Here is a 22,489-nt window from a genome sequence, read left to right as displayed (position 1 = left end):
TGTATATGGGTGGAAGGATGCTATGTGTATTATTATATTATAAGAAAATATGTAAATGTGGCGTCACTTACATATGAAAGAGGGCAGACTTCTCTTTCAAACCATGTGCACCCTTAATAATTACAGTATTGTTTGGTGATCATTAGACAACATCTAAAGCATTACATAAAAAAGTTAGATCTTGTCGGGCTACCTTATTCTTCTCACACATAGCAAGCATTTAAATTGAGACCACAAAATCTAAAAAAAAGAAATACATATAGATTTCAACTGCAGATTTTTTGTCAAAACCATCAAATAGGTTTTTACAATTTTGGAAACAATTATTTCTTTGTAATGTTTATAAGACAGAAGAAAAAAAAATCATGCTTATGGTTCCTTTCATTGAAAAATTATATTTTGGTCATTTGTTTTTTTTTTTTATCGTGGAATTATAATGGTAATTTCTGGAAAAAAGATAAAATTTGTGTAGGTATCACAAAAAAATGTGATGAGCGCAAATGTGAAAAAATGGTTTCAGTACATTTTTATTTTAAAATGTTTGGCAAGTAATGAAATATTTTTAGAGGATACTTTATAGTGCATATTTATTTATATTTTTTCCTTAACTTTTAATACATAAATTTAATAATTTGTATAAATATGTAATTCTTTAGTTAACATTATCTATTAGGTATAATATTTCTTTTGAACAAGACATGCTTTTATAGTGCAAGTATATAAATATATTTTACATTTACTTACCTACCTACTGATTGAGGATAATTTAATTACTGTAGATAATTGATGCAAAGAGACCACTGAAAATTATATGTTGGACTATACTAGATTAACTCGAGTTGCACTGAATTGTGCAGTTCACCTCAGTTAAACATGCTCCATTTGTAGATGCACATTGCAATAATTTATACCTTAATTGTCATACTTTATTTTATATTCATACTTTGAAAATTGCCATTTTTTTTTAAAACAAATATTTGTAGAAAAATAAAGGGCCTCTTCTGGAAACTATGGAGACAAGAGAACTCCGGCTTAATACTCTATGGCAGTGGTTCTCAAACTGTGTGCCTATGCACCCTGGTGTGCCTCAGGACACTTGCAGGGGTGCCATGGGTTGGTGGTCCATGACCAATTCAAATTATATATGGTCTATGTAACAGGCAAAACCAGCGCTGGTGGCTGCCAGTCATAAAATATGTCGCCAAACAGAAGCAAGTCTTGTCCCTCATCATTGAACTTAAGGATGACACATACAATTTACTTCATTTAATATTTCATTCTAAATTTCTCAGTAAGAAACTTTTGGTCTAGGGGAGCCGTGAAAAAGATTCTGATACTCTAGGGCACCGTAATTCAAAAGAGTTTTTGAACCACTGCTTTGTGGCTAAGTTTCCCAGTTTAAGAACCACATATCTATGCCACTGAAAAATATAGAACCTTTACACAAATTAATTTATAACATTTTTAGGCCCATGATATGCTTACCTTTTAACGGATAATGTCTGTACTATTTTTCTGGCCTCTTCCCTGTTTATTTCACCATTTATTTCTCTGTGAAAATGTGAAAGCTGTAACCTCACCTAAAATATTTAAATATAAAAAATGACCTTATTAGCAAATATTTATATAAATAATTATGAATATATATATCTATATATCTATATATATATCTATATCTATATATCTATATCTATATATCTATATATATCTATATATATATACTGTGTATATATGGTCAAGTCACATTATTATGACCACCAGCTAATAGTCAGAGTAACCGTCGTGTACAGCACGGACAACAGCTAGACGGGCGGACTGTCATTTTAGACACACGTCTGGTATCCCCAAGGTTCATTTTGATGGTGAGCCACACCTTCGTAGCCGACGTTCGCCTCTCACGTCGATGGTACGTGGTGCTTCGCAATCAGTTATTCACAATGGTGTTACTGTATATGTCCAGTCACAATACACCTTCACCACAGCAGCTCGTGAACAGTTCACAAACTGCGCTGTCTTAGAAATGCTGCCACCCTTGGCCTGAAAGCTGATGATCAGCACTTTTTGCAACTCAGATAAATGCCACCTTTTATCCAGGACAGCAATGAGTGATACTGTATGTGTGCAGACAGCCTATCGCACACCTTATATACCCACCAAGCCAGTGCATGACACATAGCATACATCTTGGGCTACGCGCTGCCGACGTCAAATGTAGGAGGTGGTCATAATAATGTGACAAGACTGTGTGTGTGTATATTTATATATATATATATATATATATATGTCCTATATATTAGCCGAGAGAGAGTATAACTGTTGGCAGAGTCACAATGCTCAGCGTGAGTCACAGAGTCAGTGGCTGGATGCAGGGCATGATGTGACAGACGTCCGTCGGGAATGCGGACTGTATGCTAAATGAAGAGGATGGGCATGGGTATTCCCTATTCCACTGTCCCGGCCTCTGCTCTCCCCATCCCGCCCAGGGAAACAATGCGCGGCCCCTTCCGTATCACTCACCTCCCCACTGTCTGGAGGCAGCCGGTCCCCAGCGCACAGGCTGCACGAGCCCCGCAGCCGCCCCCACCTACTCCGTCCTCCCCCACTTTATGCCCGGCTGCCTCTGCAACTCTCACAAGGTCTGTGGGCAGCCCCTGGGTCCACTTAAAGGGGACACACAGCAGCGGCAGGTCCAGCTCCTCTGACACTGTGTGCATGTACAGGGCTACTGTTATATATGAGGCACCCCTGCACCAGCCCCTCCTTCACCCACGGGAACCCCGCCACCTCAACTGCGGGACCCCTGCCCCTCCCCCACCCATGGGACCCCCCCACCCGTCACCCCCACCTGTGGCTCCCCTGCACCTCCCCCACATGCAGTACCCTTGTGCCCACCCCTCCCCAACCCGTGGCACCCCCATACCCACCCCTCCCCCACCCACGGTGCCCCAGCAACCGCCCCTCCTCCAACCAGCGGATCTCCACCCCCATCCATGGCACCCCTGCACCCACCCTTCCCCCACCCGTGGTGCCTCCAGAACACCTACCCAAACTGCGGCACCCCCACATCTGCCACTCCACCACCCGCAGCACCTATGGACCCTGTACCACATCCGCGGCACCCCCGCACCTGCCACTCCTTAACCATCCCACACCCTTTGTCCGTGCAATATATAACCACTCACAAAATTATGAATGGAGGTAATACTCCATATAATAAAAACATTGCACGCCCCAAGGGCGTGCAAGGGTTAAAGGGATGTAGCCCCTTGCGACGGTGTGAAGAGCACCTATAGGGCGTGACGAATCACCTAGTATATATTAGGGATGAGCGGGTTCGGTTCTCTGAGAACCAAACCATACTGGACTACATGTCCTGAGCCCGGATCCAAGTCAGGCTTGGGTTTTCCCACCTGACTCGGAAACAAGGCAAAACATCATCATCCCGCTGTCGGATCCTCGCGGGATTTGGATTCCATAATAGGGGCCGCGTGTTGCGCCCATTTTCACTCCAGTCTCGGAGAGTGTAGTGAGAGGACGTGTCTCCGTCCTTAGTGAGTATCTGTGTGAGTGCAAGAAAGTGGGGTGGCGAGTCTAGTGCTGTGTTGTGCTGCTCAGTCCAGTCCAGTGTAGTCAGTGTTTTATGCTGCATCAGTCCAGCCAGTCACAGTGTTGGTGTCCACTTCTGCTATATGTCCCCAGGGGCAAACGCAGGATTTATTTAGGGGGGTTTCTGTGGGTCTGTATCTGTGAATGTGTGTATATATATATATACACAGACACACACACACACACACACACACACACACACACACACACACATATATATATATATATATATATATATACAGTATATGTATCTATATATACCGTATATATAGACACACATCTATATATATATATGGAATTCAGTTAAGATGCCAACATGCCAGAATCCTGACAGCCGGTGAAATACCGACAAATGGAATCCCGATATCTGCAGGGTATTCCCACTCGGTTAGTTGCTCCAAGCCACCAACCGAGTGGGAATATAACCTGCGGCGAGCGAAGCGAGCAACCGGGCCTGCAGTGAGCCCGCGAGTGTTCTCGCCACCTCGCTTCCGACAGACGGGATGCCACTGTCGGTATACTGACAGGCGGCATCCCATGTGTTAGTAAAACATAAGAATTTTATATATATATTTTATTATATACATACACAGTATGTATATAATTTATATGCAGTATAAATATATATATATATATATACATACATACAGTACATACATAGACATATGTGTGTGTGTGTGTGTGTGTATATATTAGTGATGAGCGGGTTCGGTTTCTCGGAAACCGAACCCCCCCGAACTTCACCCTTTTTACACGGGTCCGAGCCATACTCGGATTCTCCCGTATGGCTCGGTTAACCCGAGCGCGCCCGAACGTCATCATCCCGCTGTCGGATTCTCGCGAGATTCGGATTCTATATAAGCAGCCGCGGGTCGCCGCCATTTTCACTCGTGCATTGGAAATGTTAGGGAGAGGACGTGGCTGGCGTCCTCTCCGTTTATTCATTGTTGAGTTGATGCAAATATTTGTGCTTGCTTATATCATTGTGGGGACTGGGGAGCAGCTTTATATTAATATAGGAGGAGTACAGTGCAGAGTTTTGCTGATCAGTGACCACCAGTTTTATCCGTTCTCTGCCTGAAAAAAACACTCCATATCTGTGCTCAGTGTGCTGCATATATCTGTGCTCACACTGCTTAATTGTGGGGACTGGGGAGCAGCTGTATTATATAGCAGGAGTACCGAGTTTTGCTGACAGTGACCACCAGTATACGTTGTCTGGCTGAAAAACACTCCATATCTGTGCTCAGTGTGCTGCTTTATTGTGGGGTCTGGGGAGTCGGGACCACCAGTATAATATTATATAGGAGGAGTACAGTGCAGAGTTTTGCTGACACAGTGACCACCAGTATATATAGCAGTACGGTACGGAAGGCCACTGCTGTACCTACCTCTGTGTTGTCATTAAGTATACTATCCATCTACATTCTAATTCTATAACTGTGGTGCATTTTAGTTTTGCAGTTTGCTGACACAGTGACCACCAGTATATATAGCAGTATGGTACAGAAGGCCACTGCTGTACCTACCTCTGTGTCGTCATTAAGTATACTATCCATCTACATTCTATACCTGTGGTGTATTTCAGTTGTGCAGTTTGCTGACACAGTGTCCACCAGTACATATAGCAGTATGGTACGGAAGGCCACTGCTGTACCTACCTCTGTGTCGTCATTAAATATACTATCCATCTACATTCTATACCTGTGGTGCATTTAAGTTTTGCAGTTTGCTGACACAGTGACCACCAGTATATATAGCAGTACGGTACGGAAGGCCACTGCTGTACCTACCTCTGTGTCGTCATTAAGTATACTATCCATCTACATTCTAATTCTATACCTGTGGTGCATTTTAGTTTTGCAGTTTGCTGACACAGTGACCACCAGTATATATATAGCAGTACGGTACGGAAGGCCACTGCTGTACCTACCTCTGTGTCGTCATTAAGTATACTATCCATCTACATTCTATACCTGTGGTGCATTTTAGTTTTGCAGTTTGCTGACACAGTGACCACCAGTATATATACCAGTACGGTACGGAAGGCCACTGCTGTACCTACCTCTGTGTCGTCATTAAGTATACTATTATCCATCTACATTCTATACCTGTGGTGCATTTTAGTTTTGCAGTTTGCTGACATAGTGACCACCAGTATATATAGCAGTACGGTACGGAAGGCCACTGCTGTACCTACCTCTGTGTCGTCATTAAGTATACTATCCATCTACATTCTAATTCTATACCTGTAGTGCATTTTAGTTTTGCAGTTTGCTGACACAGTGACCACCAGTATATATATAGCAGTACGGTATGGAAGGCCACTGCTGTACCTACCTCTGTGTCGTCATTAAGTATACTATCCATCTATATTCTATACCTGTGGTGCATTTTAGTTTTGCAGTTTGCTGACACAGTGACCACCAGTATATATAGCAGTACGGTACGGAAGGCCACTGCTGCACCTACCTCTGTGTCGTCATTAAGTATACTATCCATCTACATTCTAATTCTATAACTGTGGTGCATTTTAGTTTTGCAGTTTGCTGACACAGTGACCACCAGTATATATATAGCAGTACGGTACGGAAGGCCACTGCTGTACCTACCTCTGTGTCGTCATTAATTATACTATCCATCTACATTCTATACCTGTGGTGCATTTTAGTTTTGCAGTTTGCTGACACAGTGACCACCAGTATATATACCAGTACGGTACGGAAGGCCACTGCTGTACCTACCTCTGTGTCGTCATTAAGTATACTATTATCCATCTACATTCTATACCTGTGGTGCATTTTAGTTTTGCAGTTTGCTGACATAGTGACCACCAGTATATATAGCAGTACGGTACGGAAGGCCACTGCTGTACCTACCTCTGTGTCGTCATTAAGTATACTATCCATCTACATTCTAATTCTATACCTGTAGTGCATTTTAGTTTTGCAGTTTGCTGACACAGTGACCACCAGTATATATATAGCAGTACGGTATGGAAGGCCACTGCTGTACCTACCTCTGTGTCGTCATTAAGTATACTATCCATCTATATTCTATACCTGTGGTGCATTTTAGTTTTGCAGTTTGCTGACACAGTGACCACCAGTATATATAGCAGTACGGTACGGAAGGCCACTGCTGCACCTACCTCTGTGTCGTCATTAAGTATACTATCCATCTACATTCTAATTCTATAACTGTGGTGCATTTTAGTTTTGCAGTTTGCTGACACAGTGACCACCAGTATATATAGCAGTACGGTACTGAAGGCCACTGCTGTACCTACCTCTGTGTCGTGATTAAGTATACTATCCATCTACATTCTATATCTGTGGTGCATTTCAGTTGTGCAGTTTGCTGACACAGTGACCACCAGTATATATAGCAGTATGGTACAGAAGGCCACTGCTGTACCTACCTCTGTTTCGTCAAGTATACTATCCATCTACATTCTATACCTGTGGTGCATTTTAGTTTTGCAGTTTGCTGACACAGTGACCACCAGTATATATAGCAATACGGTACAGAAGGCCACTGCTGTACCTACCTCTGTGTTATCAAGTATACTATCCATCTACATTCTATACCTGTGGTGCATTTTAGTTGTGCGCAGTATATATAGTAGTAGGCCATTGCTATTGATACTGGCATATAATTCCACACATTAAAAAATGGAGAACAAAAATGTGGAGGTTAAAATAGGGAAAGATCAAGATCCACTTCCACCTCGTGCTGAAGCTGCTGCCACTAGTCATGGCTGAGACGATGAAATGCCATCAACGCCGTCTGCCATTTACGACACGGAGTGGAAAGGAACGGCTGAGGCCCTGGCCTATGTTCATGGCTAGTGGTTCAGATTCACATGAGGATGGAAGCACTCATCCGCTCGCTAGAAAAATTAAAAGACTTAAGCTAGCAAAAGCACAGCAAAGTACTGTGCGTTCTTCTAAATCACAAATCCTCAAGGAGAGTCCAATTTTGTCGGTTGCGATGCCTGACCTTCCCAACACTGGACGGGAAGAGCTTGCGCCTTCCACCATTTGCACGCCCACTGCAAGTGCTGGAAGGAGCACCCGCAGTCCAGTTCCTGATAGTCAAATTGAAGATGTCAGTGTTGAAGTACACCAGGATGAGGATATGGGTGTTGCTGGCGCTGGGGAGGAAATTGACAAGGAGGATTCTGATGGTGAGGTGGTTTGTTTAAGTCAGGCACCCGGGGAGACACCTGTTGTCCGTGGGACGAATATGGCCATTGACATGCCTGGTCAAAATACAAAAAAAAATCAGCTCTTCGGTGTGGAATTATTTCAACACAAATGCGGACAACAGGTGTCAAGCCATGTGTTGCCTTTGTCAAGCTGTAATAAGTAGGGGTAAGGACGTTAACCACCTCGGAACATCCTCCCTTATACGTCACCTGCAGCGCATTCATCATAAGTCAGTGACAAGTTCAAAAACTTTGGATGACAGTGGAAGCAGTCCACTGACCACTAAATCCCTTCCTCTTGTAAACAAGCTCCTGCAAACCACACCACCAACTCCCTCAGTGTCAATTTCCTCCTTACCCAGAAAAGCCAATAGTCCTGCAGGCCATGTCACTGGCAAGTCTGACAAGTCCTCTCCTCCGATGCATCCTTGAGTGTAACGTCTACTGCTGCTGGCGCTGCTGCTGTTGTTGCTGCTGGGAGTCGATCGTCATCCCAGAGGCGAAGTCGGAAGACCACTTGTACTACTTCCAGTAAGCAATTGACTGTCCAACAGTACTTTGTGAGGAAGATGAAATATCACAGCAGTCATCCTGCTGCAAAGCAGATAACTCAGGCCTTGGCAGCCTGGGCGGTGAGAAACGTGGTTCCGGTATCCACCGTTAATTCAGAGGCAACTAGAGACTTGATTGAGGTACTGTGTCCCAGGTACCAAATACCATCTAGGTTCCATTTCAATAGGCAGGCGATACCGAAAATGTACACAGACGTCAGAAAAAGAGTCACCAGTGTCCTAAAAAATGCAGTTGTACCCAATGTCCACTTAACCACGGACATGTGGACAAGTGGAGCAGGGCAGACTCAGGACTATATGACTGTGACAGCCCACTGGGTAGATGTATTGCCTCCCGCAGCAAGAACAGCAGTGGCGGCACCAGTAGCAGCATCTCACAAACGCCAACTCGTTCCTAGGCAGGCTACGTTATGTATCACCGCTTTCCATAAGAGGCACACAGCTGACAACCTCTTACGGAAACTGAGGAACATCATCGCAGAATGGCTTACCCCAATTGGACTCTCCTGGGGATTTGTGGCATCGGACAACGCCACCAATATTGTGCGTGCATTACATCTGGGCAAATTCCAGCACGTCCCATGTTTTGCACATACATTGAATTTGGTGGTGCAGAATTATTTAAAAAACGACAGGGGAGTGCAAGAGATGCTGTCGGTGGCCCGAAGAATTGTGGGCCACTTTCGGCATTCAGCCACCGCGTACAGAAGACTGGAGCACCACCAAACAGTCCTGAACCTGCCCTGCCATCATCTGAAGCAAGAGGTGGTAACGAGGTGGAATTCAACCCTCTATATGCTTCAGAGGATGGAGGAGCAGCAAAAGGCCATTCAAGCCTATGCATCTGCCCACGATATAGGCAAAGGAGGGGGAATGCACCTGACTCAAGCGCAGTGGAGAATGATTTCAACGTTGTGCAAGGTTCTGCAACCCTTTGAACTTGCCACACGTGAAGTCAGTTCAGACACTGCCAGCCTGAGTCAGGTAATTTCCCTCATCAGGCTTTTGCAGAAGAAGCTGGAGACATTGAAGAAGGAGCTAAAACAGAGCGATTCCGCTAGGCATGTGGGACTTGTGGATGGAGCCCTTAATTCGGTTAACCAGGATTCATGGGTGGTCAATCTGTTGAAATCAGAGCACTACATTTTGGCCACCGTGCTCGATCCTAGATTTAAAACCTACGTTGTAGTTCTCTTTCCGGTAGACACAAGTCTGCAGAGGTTCAAAGACCTGCTGGTGAGAAAATTACCAAGTCAAGCGGAACGTGACCCGTCAACATCTCCTCCTTCACATTCTCCCGCAACTGGGGGTGCGAGGAAAAGGCTAAGAATTCCGAGCCCACCCGCTGGCGGTGATGCAGGGCAGTCTGGAGCGAATGCTGACATCTGGTCCGGACTGAAGGACCTGCCAACGATTACTGACATGTTGTCTACTGTCACTGCATATGATTCTGTCACCATTGAAAGAATGGTGGAGGATTATATGAGTGACCGCATCCAAGTAGGCACGTCAGACAGTCCGCATGTATACTGGCAGGAAAAAGAGGCAATTTGGAGGCCCTTGCACAAACTGGCTTTATTCTACCTAAGTTGCCCTCCCTCCAGTGTGTAATCCGAAAGAGTGTTTAGTGCAGCTGCTCACCTTGTCAGCAATCGCCGTACGAGGTTACTTCCAGAAAATGTGGAGAAGATGATGTTCATCAAAATTAATTATAATCAATTCCTCCGTGGAGACATTCACCAGCAGCAATTGCCTCCAGAAAGTACACAGGGACCTGAAATGGTGGATTCCAGTGGGGACGAATTAATAATCTGTGAGGAAGGGGATGTACACAGTGAAAGGGGTGAGGAATCGGAGAATGATGATGAGGTGGACATCTTGCCTCTGAAGAGCCAGTTTGTGCAAGGAGAGATTGATTTCTTCTTTTTTTGGTGGGGGCCCAAACCAACCAGTCATTTCAGTTACAGTCGTGTGGCAGACCCTGTCGCTGAAATGTTGGGTTCGTTAAAGTGTGCATGTCCTGTTTATACAACATAAGGGTGGGTGGGAGGACCCAAGGACAATTCCATCTTGCACCTCTTTTTTCTTACATTTTTCTTTGCATCATGTGCTGTTTGGGGACAATTTTTTTGAAGTGCCATCCTGTCTGACACTGCAGTGCCACGCCTAGATGGGCCAGGTGTTTGTGTCGGCCACTTGTGTTGCTTAGCTTAGTCACACAGCTACCTCATTGCGCCTCTTTTTTTCTTTGCATCATGTGCTGTTTGGGGACAATTTTTTTAATCTGCCATCCTGTCTGACACTGCAGTGCCACTCCTAGATGGGCCAGGTGTTTGTGTCGGCCACTTGGGTCGCTTAGCTTAGTCACACAGCAACTCCGTCTCACAAATAAACATTTGGCTCACCAGGGGGGGTTTCCAGGTACTCGGAAACCCCCCCTGCGTGCGCTACTGGTCCCCAGTGCTGCTTGCATTTTTGCATCAGACAAGGGGTAGTGTCTTGTGCAGCATCAGTCCAGTGACCAGTCACAGTGGTGGTGTCCTCTGCTGCCATATATCCAGTGATACTGGCGTATAATTCCCGTGATATTGCCGTATAATTCCCGTGATACTGGCATATAATTCCTGTGATATTGATTTATAATTCCAGTGATATTGCCATATATTTCCGGTGATACTGGTGTATAATCCTGTGATATTGCCGTATAATTCTCGAAATACTGGCGTATAATTCCTACGATATTGCTGTAAAATTCCTGTGATATTACCGTATAATTCTCGGAATACTGGCGTATAATTCTTGTGACATTGCCGTATAATTCTCGGAATACTGGCATATAATTCCTGTGACATTGCCGTCTAATTCTCGGAATACTGGTGTATAAATCCTATGATATTGCCATATAATTCCTGTGATGTTGCCGTATAATTCTCGGAATACTGGTGTATAATTCCTGTGATACTGCCATATAATTCCAGTGATACTGGCCTATAATTCCTGTGATACAGGCGTATAATTCCTGTGATATTGCCGTATAATTCTCGGAATACTGGCGTATAATTCCTATGATATTGCTGTATAATTCTTGTGATATTGCCATATAATTCTCGGAATACTGGCGTATAATTCCTGTGATACTGCCATATAATTCCCGTGATACTGGCGTATAATTCCTGTGACATTGCCGTATAATTCCTGTGATATTGCCATATAATTCTCGGAATACTGGCGTATAATTCCCGTGATACAGGCGTATAATTCCTGTGATATTGCTGTATAATTCCCGTGATACTGCCATATAATTCCAGTTATCCTGCCGTATAACTCCATATTAGTCCATATAATTCTGTATAAATCCAGTCCAGTGGTGCTGCCATATAAATTCAGTGGTGCAGTCCTGTGCTGTATATTATTTACTCCAAATAAAGGGGTTATTAATATTTAATCCAAATAATTGTTTGCCTTGTGAGGTGTAGGGGTACGCTCTCTTGTGCCGCATATTGTGTTATATAACTCCAGAAAAATAATGGAGAACAAACATTTGGAGGATAAAATAGGGAAAGATCAAGAACCACTTCCTCCTAGTGCTGAAGCTGCTGCCACTAGCACTGACATAGACGATGAAATGCCATCAACGTCGTCTACCAAGGCCGATGACCAATGTGATAGTAGAGGGTATGTAAAATCCAAAAAGCCAAAGTTCAGTAAAAAGACCCAAAAAAAGAAATTTAAATGATCTCAGGAAAAACGTAAACTTACCAATATGCCATTTACGACATGAAGTGGCAAGGAACGGCTGAGGCCCTGACCTATGTTCATGACTAGTGGTTCAGCTTCACATGATGATGGAAGCCCTCATCCTCCCCCCAGAAAAATTAAAAGAGTTAAGCTGGAAAGAGCACAGAAATGAACTATGCGTTCTGAGATGGTATCACAAATCCCCAAGGAGAGTCCAAGTGTGTCGGAGGTTGTGATGCCTGACCTTCCCAAACACTGGATGGGAAGATGTGGCTCCTTCCACCATTTGCATGCCCCCTGCAAGTGCTGGAAGGAGCGCCCACAGTCCAGTTCCTGATATTGAAATTGAAGATGTTACTGTTGAAGTACACCAGGATGAGGATATGGGTGTTGCTGGCGCTGAGGAGGAAGTTGACGATGAGGATTCTGATGGTGATGTGGTTTGTTTAAGTCAGGCACCGGGGGAGACACCTGTTGTCCGTGGGATGAAGAAGCCCATCGTGATGCCTGGGCAAACTACCAAAAAAGCCACCTCTTCGGTGTGTCAAGCCATCTGTTGCCTCTGTCAATCTGTAATAAGTAGGGGTAAGGATGTTAACCACCTAGGAACATCATCCCTTATACATCACCTGCAGCGCATTCATCATAAGTCAGTGTCAAGTTGTGAAACTTTGGGTAAGAGCGCAAGCAGTCCACTGATGCCAAAATCCCTTCTTCCTCCTGTACCCAAGCTCCTGCAAGCCACAGCACCAACTCCCTCAACGTCAACTTCCTCCTCAGTCAGGCACGTCAGTAGTCCTGCAGGCTATGTCACTGTCAAGACTGAGGAGTCCTCTCCTAACCGGGATTCCTCTGGAGGATCCTTGAGAGGTACGCCTGCTGTTGCTGTCGCTGCTGTTGTTGCTGCTGGGAGTCAATCGTCATCCTAGAGGGGAAGTTGGAAGACCACTTGTACTACTTCCAGTAAGCAATTGACTGTCCAACAGTCCTTTGTGAGGAAGATGAAATATGACAGCAGTCATGCTTTTGCAAAGCGGATAACTCAGGCCTTGACAGCTATGTTGGTGTTAGACGTGTGTCCGGTATCCGCCATTAGTTCAGTGGGACTTAGAGAATTGTTTGAGGTACTGTGTCCCCGGTATCAAATCCCATCTAGGTTCTACTTCACTAGGCAGGCGATACCGAGAATGTATAGAGATGTCAGAAAAAGTGTCCTTAGTATCCTACAAAATGCAGTTGTACCCACTGTCCACTTAACCACGGACATGTGGACAAGTGTAACAGGGCAGACTAAGGACTATATGACTGTGACAGTCCACTGGGTAGATGTATGGCCTCCTGCAGCAACAACAGCAGCGGCACCAGTAGCAGCATCTCGCAAACGCCAACTCGTTCCTAGTAGGCTACGTTATGTATCACCGCTTTCCGTAAGAGGCACACAGCTGACAACCTCTTACGGAAACTGAGGAACATCATCGCAGAATGGCTTACCCCACTTAAACTCTCCTGGGAATTTGTGATATCGGACAATGCCACCAATATTGTGCATGCATTACATCTGGGCAAATTCCAGCACATCTCATGTTTTGCACATACAATTAATTTGGTGGTGCAGAATTTTTTTTTTAAAATGACAAGGGTGTGCAGGAGAGGCTGTCGGTGGCCCGAAAACATTCCGGCATTTACTCACCGCGTGCCGAAGACTGAAATATTATATGGCAGTATCACAGGAATTATACGCCAGTATCACGGGAATTATATAGCAATATCACAGGAATTATACGCCAGTATTCCGAGAATTATACGGCAATATCACAGGAATTATATGGCAATATCATAGGAATTATACACCAGTATTCCGAGAATTATACGGCAATGTCACAGGAATTATACGTCAGTATTACGAGAATTATACGGCAATGTCACAGGAATTATACTCCAATATCACGGGAATTATATAGCAATAACACAGGATATATACGGCAATATCACAGGAATTATACGCCAGTATCATGGGAATTATACAGCAAAATCACTGGAATTATACAGCAATATCACAGAAATTATACGCCAGTATCACGGGAATTATACGGCAATATCACAGGAATTATACTCCAATATCACAGGAATTATACGCCAGTAACACTGTATATATGGCAGCAGAGGACACCACCACTGTGACTGGTCACTGGACTGATGCTGCACAAGACACTTTCCCTGGTCTAATGCAGGACAACACAGCATCACTGAAAGGGACTTATACAGCTACACTGGATATATGGCAGCAGAGGACACCACCACTGTGACTGGTCACTGGACTGATGCTGCACAAGACACTACCCCTGGTCTAATGCAGGACAACTCAGCAAAAATGCAAGGGACTTATACAGCAGCCAGCAGCACTTGGGACATATAGCAGCAGAGGAAACCAACACTGTGACTGGCTGGACTGATGCAGCATAAGACACTGACTACACTGGACTGGACTGAGCAGGACACAGCACTAGACTCGCCCCCCCACTTTCCCGCCCCCACATAGACACTGAGGACGGAGACGCATCCTCTCACTACACTCTCTGAGACTTGAGTGAAAATGGCCATGGTGCGTGGCTCCTTATATGGAATAAAAATCCTGCGAGAATCCGACAGTGGGATGACAATTTTTGCCTCGTTCGGGTTTCCGAGTCAGGCGGGAAAACCCGAGCCTGGCTCGGAACCGGACTCAAATGGTGAAGTTTGGTACGGTTCAGAACTGAACCCTCTCATCTCTAATATATATATATATATATATATATATATATATATATATATATATATATATGTACAAAATGGTAGAACCCAGCACCTTCTATGTTATGCAAACTCCAAGTGCAAATTAAATAATTATGGGGGTAATTCCAAGTTGATCGCAGCAGGACTTTTTTTAGCAGTTGGGCAAATCCATGTGCACTGCAGGGGAGGCAGATATAACATGTGCAGAAAGAGTTAGATTTGGGTGGGTTATTTTATTTCTGTGCAGGGTAAATACTGGCTGCTTTATTTTTACACTGCAAATTAGATTGCAGATTGAACACACCCCACCCAAATCTAACTCTCTCTGCACATGTTAAATCTGCCTCCCCTGCAGTGCACATGGTTTTGCCCAACTGCTAAAAAAAATCCTGCTGCGATCAACTTGGAATTACCCCATATATGCGTACCGCATCCCATGTGGATATGGAGCATGTGATATAAATCGTAGTTTTCCTGATGTCGGTCCTGTAGCTTTCCCACTAACTTCGTGGATGGTCTGTATGAAAATTAGAAGAATACCACAAAATAGTGTAATATTGCCAGCATATATGAAGGTGTGCATAAGTATATTTTCTGATGTGTTTGGTAATAGTGCCTTTAAATAAACAGTGCACCCAGTGTAATAATAAAATGACTGTGAGAAAGTGCCCACCGCCTGTAGTCATATATATAAGTACCCTCAGGACTTGTAAGACTTGCATGTAGGAATAACTTTATATGGTTCTTCTCCTGTGGTTCTTGTTGGGGACCCTCACATATAAGTAAATCATAGTACATGGATGTACTATGATTTACTTATATGTGAGGGTCCCCAACAAGAACCACAGGAGAAGAACCATATAAAGTTATTCCTACATGCAAGTCTTACAAGTCCTGAGGGTACTTATATATATGACTACAGGCGTGGGCACTTTCTCACAGTCATTTTATTATGACACTGGGTGCACTGTTTATTTAAAGGCACTATTACCAATCACATCAGAAAATATACTAATGCACACCTTCATATATGCTGGCAATATTACACTATTTTGTGGTATTCCTCTAATTTTCATACGGACCGTCCACGAAGTTAGTGGGAAAGCTACAGGACCGACATCAGGAAAACTATGATTTATATCACATGCTCGATATCCACATGGGATGCGGTACGCATATAATTATTTAATTTGCACTTGTAGTTTGCATAACACAGATGGCGCTGGGTTCTACCATTCTGTACATTTTATCTATTTGGACTTTTGAAATAGAGTTCATACAAGAGGACCCTTTTAGCAGCCCCCTTAAATAGGGGAAGTGTTTTTGACTGTTTTAATTTTTAATGATACTAGACTTGTTATTTAGGTAGCAGCGCTATTTTGCACTATTGTTTTATATAAATATATATATATATATATATATATATATATATATAAAATTTACTGCCAGCATCTGAATATCACTGCCTTTCAATCTTTTATCCTCTCCACTTCCAATTTTCTTTAGAAACAGCATGACATAGAGGCTGATTTAGTGATGGATGCAGCCGCACGTCTATACGCAAAGGCCATGTCTATCTGGTCTGTGCACGCACATTGATCGCAGTGCGGGTGCGCAACCTTACACATTGCGGCCGCAACCAGTAAAGATGCGGGCGCAGTGTGATTGACAGCTGCAGCCATTTGCGGCTTGGGGGTGCGGTCCGAACAGGGGCGTGTCGTTACATTAAACGCTGCTGCTCCGATTAAAAAAATGGAAGCCGACTGCCTGACAGCGCAGCCAGGGGTCAACCTTAGTTTGATGCATCCGTAATCTAATTGGGGACGCATCGGGAGGCGGCCGCGCACATGTGGGGCTGCCTTGCCCTGTGCTGCGACGGCCCCCAGCATGTGAGGAGATGGACGCAGATCTGACTGCATATGCAACCATCTACGTCCATTTCTGAATCAGCCCCATAGACTGCATTACAATTATCTTGACTATGAGTCCCTGCCCCTATGAAAGAGTAATTCAACATAGGGTACAATAAACAAGCTCACTAAGTCTTAAGTTTTTTTATTCTTGTTTTATTTTTTAAGTCTTGTGTGAGTGTAGTGTGATTGAGTGCTTTATTTTTTTTATATTTTTTTTAGTATTTCTGTTAAAGACCAAGCAAGTCTTGTGAGAGACGTAATAATCCCTCATAGCCTAATTGGGGTAATTCAGAGTTGATCGCAACAGCAAATTTGTTAGCAAAACTCTCTCTGCAAGTGTTACATCTGCCCAATGGCGTGTGGTGAGGTCAGTGGCTGGTGAGGCACTACAGCCATAATGTCCGCCGAATCCTGCCGATGACCCCTACCACCGCTGCCACCTCCAATGGCTTACAAACTCGCCCACCATCAACTGACCCAGCCCTCCGCCACTAATTTGCATCTCAGTCCGATGCTGCCAATGCCCGCTGCCTGCCTGCTCATCATACTTGTGATATACTGTATATTTTTATAGAAAAAAACAAAAAACATTAGTGTTTGGGACTGGGACGGGAGTGGGAGGAGGACATGAATGCAAATTTTGTTGTCCAGGGCTTCCATTAACTTAATGGAGAAGGGCCTGAATGGGTTAAAAAAAAATGTTTTTAAATGCGTGAGGTCCCCCCTCCTAAGTATACCCAGCCTCGGGCTCTTTGAGCCGGTCCTGGTTGTTTAAATACTGGGGAAAAAATTGGACAAGGGTTCCCCATATTTAGACAACCAGCACTGGGCTCTTAGTCCGGTCCTGGTTCCAAAAATACGGGGGACAAAAGATGTAGGGGTCCGCCGTATTTTTAAAACCAGCACCGGGCTCCACTAGCCAGGGACATAATGCCACAGCCTCTGATGACTGGGGTTGCCTGGATGAGTGGAGACCCCTTAAATCAAGGGGTTCACCCCTCCAGGCACCCAAGGGACAGGGGTGAAGCCCGAGGCTGTCCCCATCACCCCTGGGTGGTGGGTGCCGGGCTGATAGCCATGTGTGTAAAAAAAGAATATTGTTTTTTGTTGTGGAACTACAAGGGACAGCAAGCCTCCCCCGCTTGATGGTACTTGAAGAACCTCAAGTACCAGCATGCAGAGAAATAACGGGCCCGCTGGTACCTGTAGTTCTACAACAAAGAAAATACTCAAATAAAAACACAACTTACACACTGTGAAAGTAAAAATGTATTAAAACACACTTACACACTCACACATACTTACCTACATCCCACGCCGGTCACGTCCACTTGTCCATGTAGAATCCAATAGGGGTACCTGTAAAAATGAACATTATACTTACAAATCCACAGGAGGGGGAACGGAGAGAGAGTGAGAGAGAGAGTGGCGGAGGACGACGGGGGGAGGGCCGTACGTACTGCAGGGCTACCGCTGCTGGCTGTGAGGTGAGCGGAGGATGGAGCCAGCAGGGGAGGACAGGGGCAGAGCCGCATGCACCGCAGGGCCACTGCTGCTGTCTGTGAGGTGAGCGGGAGCACGGAACTGGTGGAGGAGGACAGGGGGAGAGACGCACACACTGCAGGCCCACCGCTGCTCCCGGCTACCTCCAACGCCACTCACCGCCGGGACCCGCGTCCACGCCGCGTGTAGCTGATTGGACAGTGGATCCAGCACTGGATCCACTGTCCAATCACAGGTGCCTCGCTGACATGGGGGTGGTGTCCCTGTCAGGGAGGCACTTGTTTAAGTGCCGCTTTCCTCATCTTTTTTTAATGGTCTTTTACAGGCCACTGCTTGGCCCCGCCTCCCGCTCCGTCCCCGTTCCCATTATCCACGGGAGACACTGCTATCAGTCCCTCCCAAAGTAATTTAAACCAGGAAAATTATTGAATTAAATAAAGAAGATAATTATGACACAGAATATGTGTTATAAGTATCTTCTTTATTATTTTATTATTATTTTGTGCAAAACAATACCAGCCCTGTAGTTACTCTTCGTGTGCGTTGAATCTAACGATGGAGGGATGGCTTTTTACGTCACACACCAGCCCGGTGTTTGGCCAGCCACGCCTGCATTTTTCCAGACACGCCTGCGTTTTTCTAAGCACTCCCTGAAAGCGGTCAGTTGACACCCAGAAACGCCCACTTCATGTCAATCTTCCTGCGTTCAGCTGTGCAACTGAAAGCTTCGCTAGAACCTGTGCAAAACCACAATGCTCTTTGTACCCGTACGTCGCACATGCGCATTGCGGTGCATACGCAGATTAGCCATTTTTTTCACTGATCACTACGCCGTGAACAACGGCAGCTAGCGATCAACTCGGAATGACCCCCATGGTTTTGCCCAACTGCTAACAAATTTGCTGCTGCGATCATTCTGTATTAGGCTCCATATTCCTGTCAATCAATTGTTGCCTGTCAAAATCAATTAATTTATCTGCTGTTTCAGCAAATACAGTTATCTGGCGCTAGTCACTATTTTTTGCTGGTTTGCCGGTGGTTTTATGGAGGAAGTCAATGCTTTTTAGACTTGTTTCGCTTGGTAATTCCAAGCTAAGACTGTTAAGGGGGGTACACACATATTCTCCCAGAGATGTGTGCTGAGTGATGTAGCACAAATCGTTCAGCACACATCTCTGGATGCTCAGCACACAGCGCGATGTGTGCTGAGCAACGGAAAAAAAAAACGCTCACTTCACCCAGCGGTGAAATGAGCGATCTGACTAGATCTGGCATGCATGCTGCCAAATCTAGAGCCGGCGATAGCGACGCATGGGGCCGCGCATCGCTGTAGCCGGCACCCTACACACGGAGAAGTGTGTGCTTAATTTCTAATCAATCTAGTCAAATTGCTTAGAGATTAAGCACACATCGCTACGTGTGTACCCCCTATTTGAGTTTATGTATTCTATGATGTTTTTCAGCTCTAGTTTTGTTCATCGATGTCTCTGTGTTGGTTATTGGGGGTAATTCCAAGTTGATCGCAGCAGGATTTTTTGATAGCAATTGGGCAAAACCATGTGCACTGCAGGGGAGGCAGATATAACATGTGCAGAGAGAGTTAGATTTGGGTGGGTTATTTTATTTCTGTGCAGGGTAAATACTGGCTGCTTTATTTTTACACTGCAAATTAGATTGCAGACTGAACACACCACACCCAAATCTAACTCTCTCTGCACATGTTATATCTGCCTCCCCTGCAGTGCACATGGTTTTGCCCAATTGCTATCAAAAATCCGGATGCGATCAACTTGGAATTACCCCCATTGTTCTATATGGTTTCATTGAGCTAGGAAGAGGTTTGTGTAACTTGGTGCAAATTTCATGCTCATCACTATCCCTCTTCTCTGTTGATATTATGTACATTTGAACCAAAAATTATTATTAGGGAGTATGAATCTGATAGCATTGATGATTAAATCTATTTGTGTATTTTGTAGATTGGAGGATTGTTCCATGATCTTTCTCATGTTTCTGCATCCTTTTTTCATGGATGATGCATGAACAGTATCTAGCGATTTTATTTTGCAGTTAGCCATGATGTCTTCTTCTTTCCAACAATGTCTTTTAGTGTATTTAGAATCTGTGTGATGTTCTTAAGGAGGCTCTGTTTTTTCAAGACAAGTGGTTGGAGGAATGTGACTATACCCTTTGTCAGTAGCCTTGATCACAATGGGGGTCATTCAGACCCGATCGCTGCTGTGCGGTTTCGGTCAGGCCCTGCCAGTGACAGGGAACGCGGGGCAGCGTCTGGAAGGACGACGAAAGCAATTGCACCGGAGATCGCAAGAAGATTGACAAGAGGAGGCCATTTGTGGGTGTCAACTGACCATTTCCCGGGAGTGTCCAGGAAAACGCAGACATGTCCAGGCGTTTGATAGGAGGGTTCCTGACGTCAGCTCCGAACCGGATCATCGCAGTGGAAGAGTAAGTCCTGAGCTGTGTAGAGACTGCACAAACTTTGTGCAGCTCTCTGCAAAAGCGATCGCACCCCTGCACATCGACTACCCCCTTCCCCTGTGGGTGATGACTACCAGACCGGAGGGATGCAAAAAAAGCATCCTAGCGATCAGGTCTGAATTAGGCCCATTGTCTTTACGTTTTACTAAGGGACATCAGTGCAATTTTTTCTCTAGTTAGTTAGATTAGGTCTGGTGCTTGAAGTTTCATTATTTTGTATGTCTTTTTTCACAATTTCTGAAAAGTGTTAATCACATGACCCTTGATGTGTTGGGGAAATTAATTTCAACTTTCCTGTAAATCGGTGTGTGTGTGAAGTTATTAGTTTCTTCCATTGTTTTCATCCCTGGATTGCCCTTATCTTTCATAAAATACTTCTTCAACATGATTTTCTGTACATATCTATGTAGATCAGGGGTGCTCAAAGTATTTTACTCTCAGCAGTGGAGCAGGGGGGCATTGGCAAATGCAGGGGGGTTTATGGTTTCCTGGAAACCCCTGTCTTCTTGACAAATGGCTCAAATTATGACAACAGCAATGGTATATAATACGATTACTAGAACTGTCGCCACATAAGGCAGTTTAAGAGGCAGAGCTGCTGCACATGACCAGATGCAGCAGCTTCTTCTACAAAGATTGCAGTGTGTGTGGATCTGAGTCCTCAGTGCACTGGACCAGAGTAACTTCCAGGAAGAAGAGACAGGAGCCTAACCATGAGGTGGGAGAATGTCTGCTTAGAAAGTGCACTACTGGTTCTATTATGTCTGTGTATTTATTATGGTATGTTTAACCTTTTCCTAACCACTTATTTAATTAAATATATTTGATACAGCCTATACTATAGACCATCTATAGTATTAAATATTAATACTGTATTCCATTCAGTCTCCAGTGTATAAAAGACCAATGTTTACATTAATGTCCTGGGTAGTTACTGGGTCCTTCCACCACTCCCCCAGACTCCCACACTTGCTCCAATTTTCCGCAGTGTGGGAGATTGTGGATTGCATTTGGAAATCCCCCTTTAGAAATCCTGTGTTTTCCACTGGGTGGGTATGGGGGCGAGTACTCTTTACCCGGGCGTGTTGGAGGGGTCTGGGTTTCACTGGCCCCTCATTACCATTGCAGAGATAGATGACTGACTGCTGCTTCAGGCAGCAGCCTCTCTCCCCCAACACAGCACATGCTGCTGTCTGCTGGGCTAGGGAGAGAGGCAGCAGTAGCAAACAGCTTTCCTCCTATGTCCGGTGGGGAGGCGATCGCACCTGCTATGGTGGCCATTCCCGGGATCAGCGGGATCCCGGGATTTAGAGACAAGAATGGCCGGGATTCAATCCCGGGATTGGAAGCTCCAATCCCGGGGATTGAGAGATTATCGTTGAGCATCCAGAGGACGCCCAAACGCTGTCCGGCTTCCTTCTTCCGACTCCCCAGCGCAGCGTGAGAGGTCACGCTGCACCGTCAGCTGCTGCAGGGAGCCGCCAGGAGAGATCAGAGGTTGTTACCCACCTGCCCGCCCCTGGTATATGGTGAGTTATGTGTGCGAGGTGGGCGGGGCGAGGTGGTGCGAGGGGTCGGCCACATAGCTAAAAGCCAATCCCGGGTATCCCGGGAATCCCAGGATTGGCCATTTTTCAATCGATACCCGGGATTGAAAAAATGGCCCGGGATTGGCT

The 22,489-nt window shown here is 44.9% G+C and overlaps 1 protein-coding gene across 2 annotated transcripts in view; it reads right to left on the bottom strand.

Moving 5' to 3' along the window:
- LOC134927206 (uncharacterized) overlaps positions 1 to 22,489 on the bottom strand; it is a 605,974-nt gene that overhangs the window by 139,068 nt on the left and 444,417 nt on the right. For both annotated transcript variants that reach the window (XM_063921361.1, XM_063921370.1), the window contains exon 15: positions 1,486 to 1,580. In XM_063921361.1, the coding sequence (XP_063777431.1) occupies positions 1,486 to 1,580 (95 nt within the window). The remainder of the gene's footprint in view (positions 1 to 1,485; positions 1,581 to 22,489) is intronic.

The sequence above is a fragment of the Pseudophryne corroboree genome, chromosome 1 (assembly GCF_028390025.1).
Source record: "Pseudophryne corroboree isolate aPseCor3 chromosome 1, aPseCor3.hap2, whole genome shotgun sequence".
Taxonomy (NCBI): Eukaryota; Metazoa; Chordata; class Amphibia; order Anura; family Myobatrachidae; genus Pseudophryne; species Pseudophryne corroboree.
This window is presented reverse-complemented; position numbering and strand designations above follow the sequence as displayed.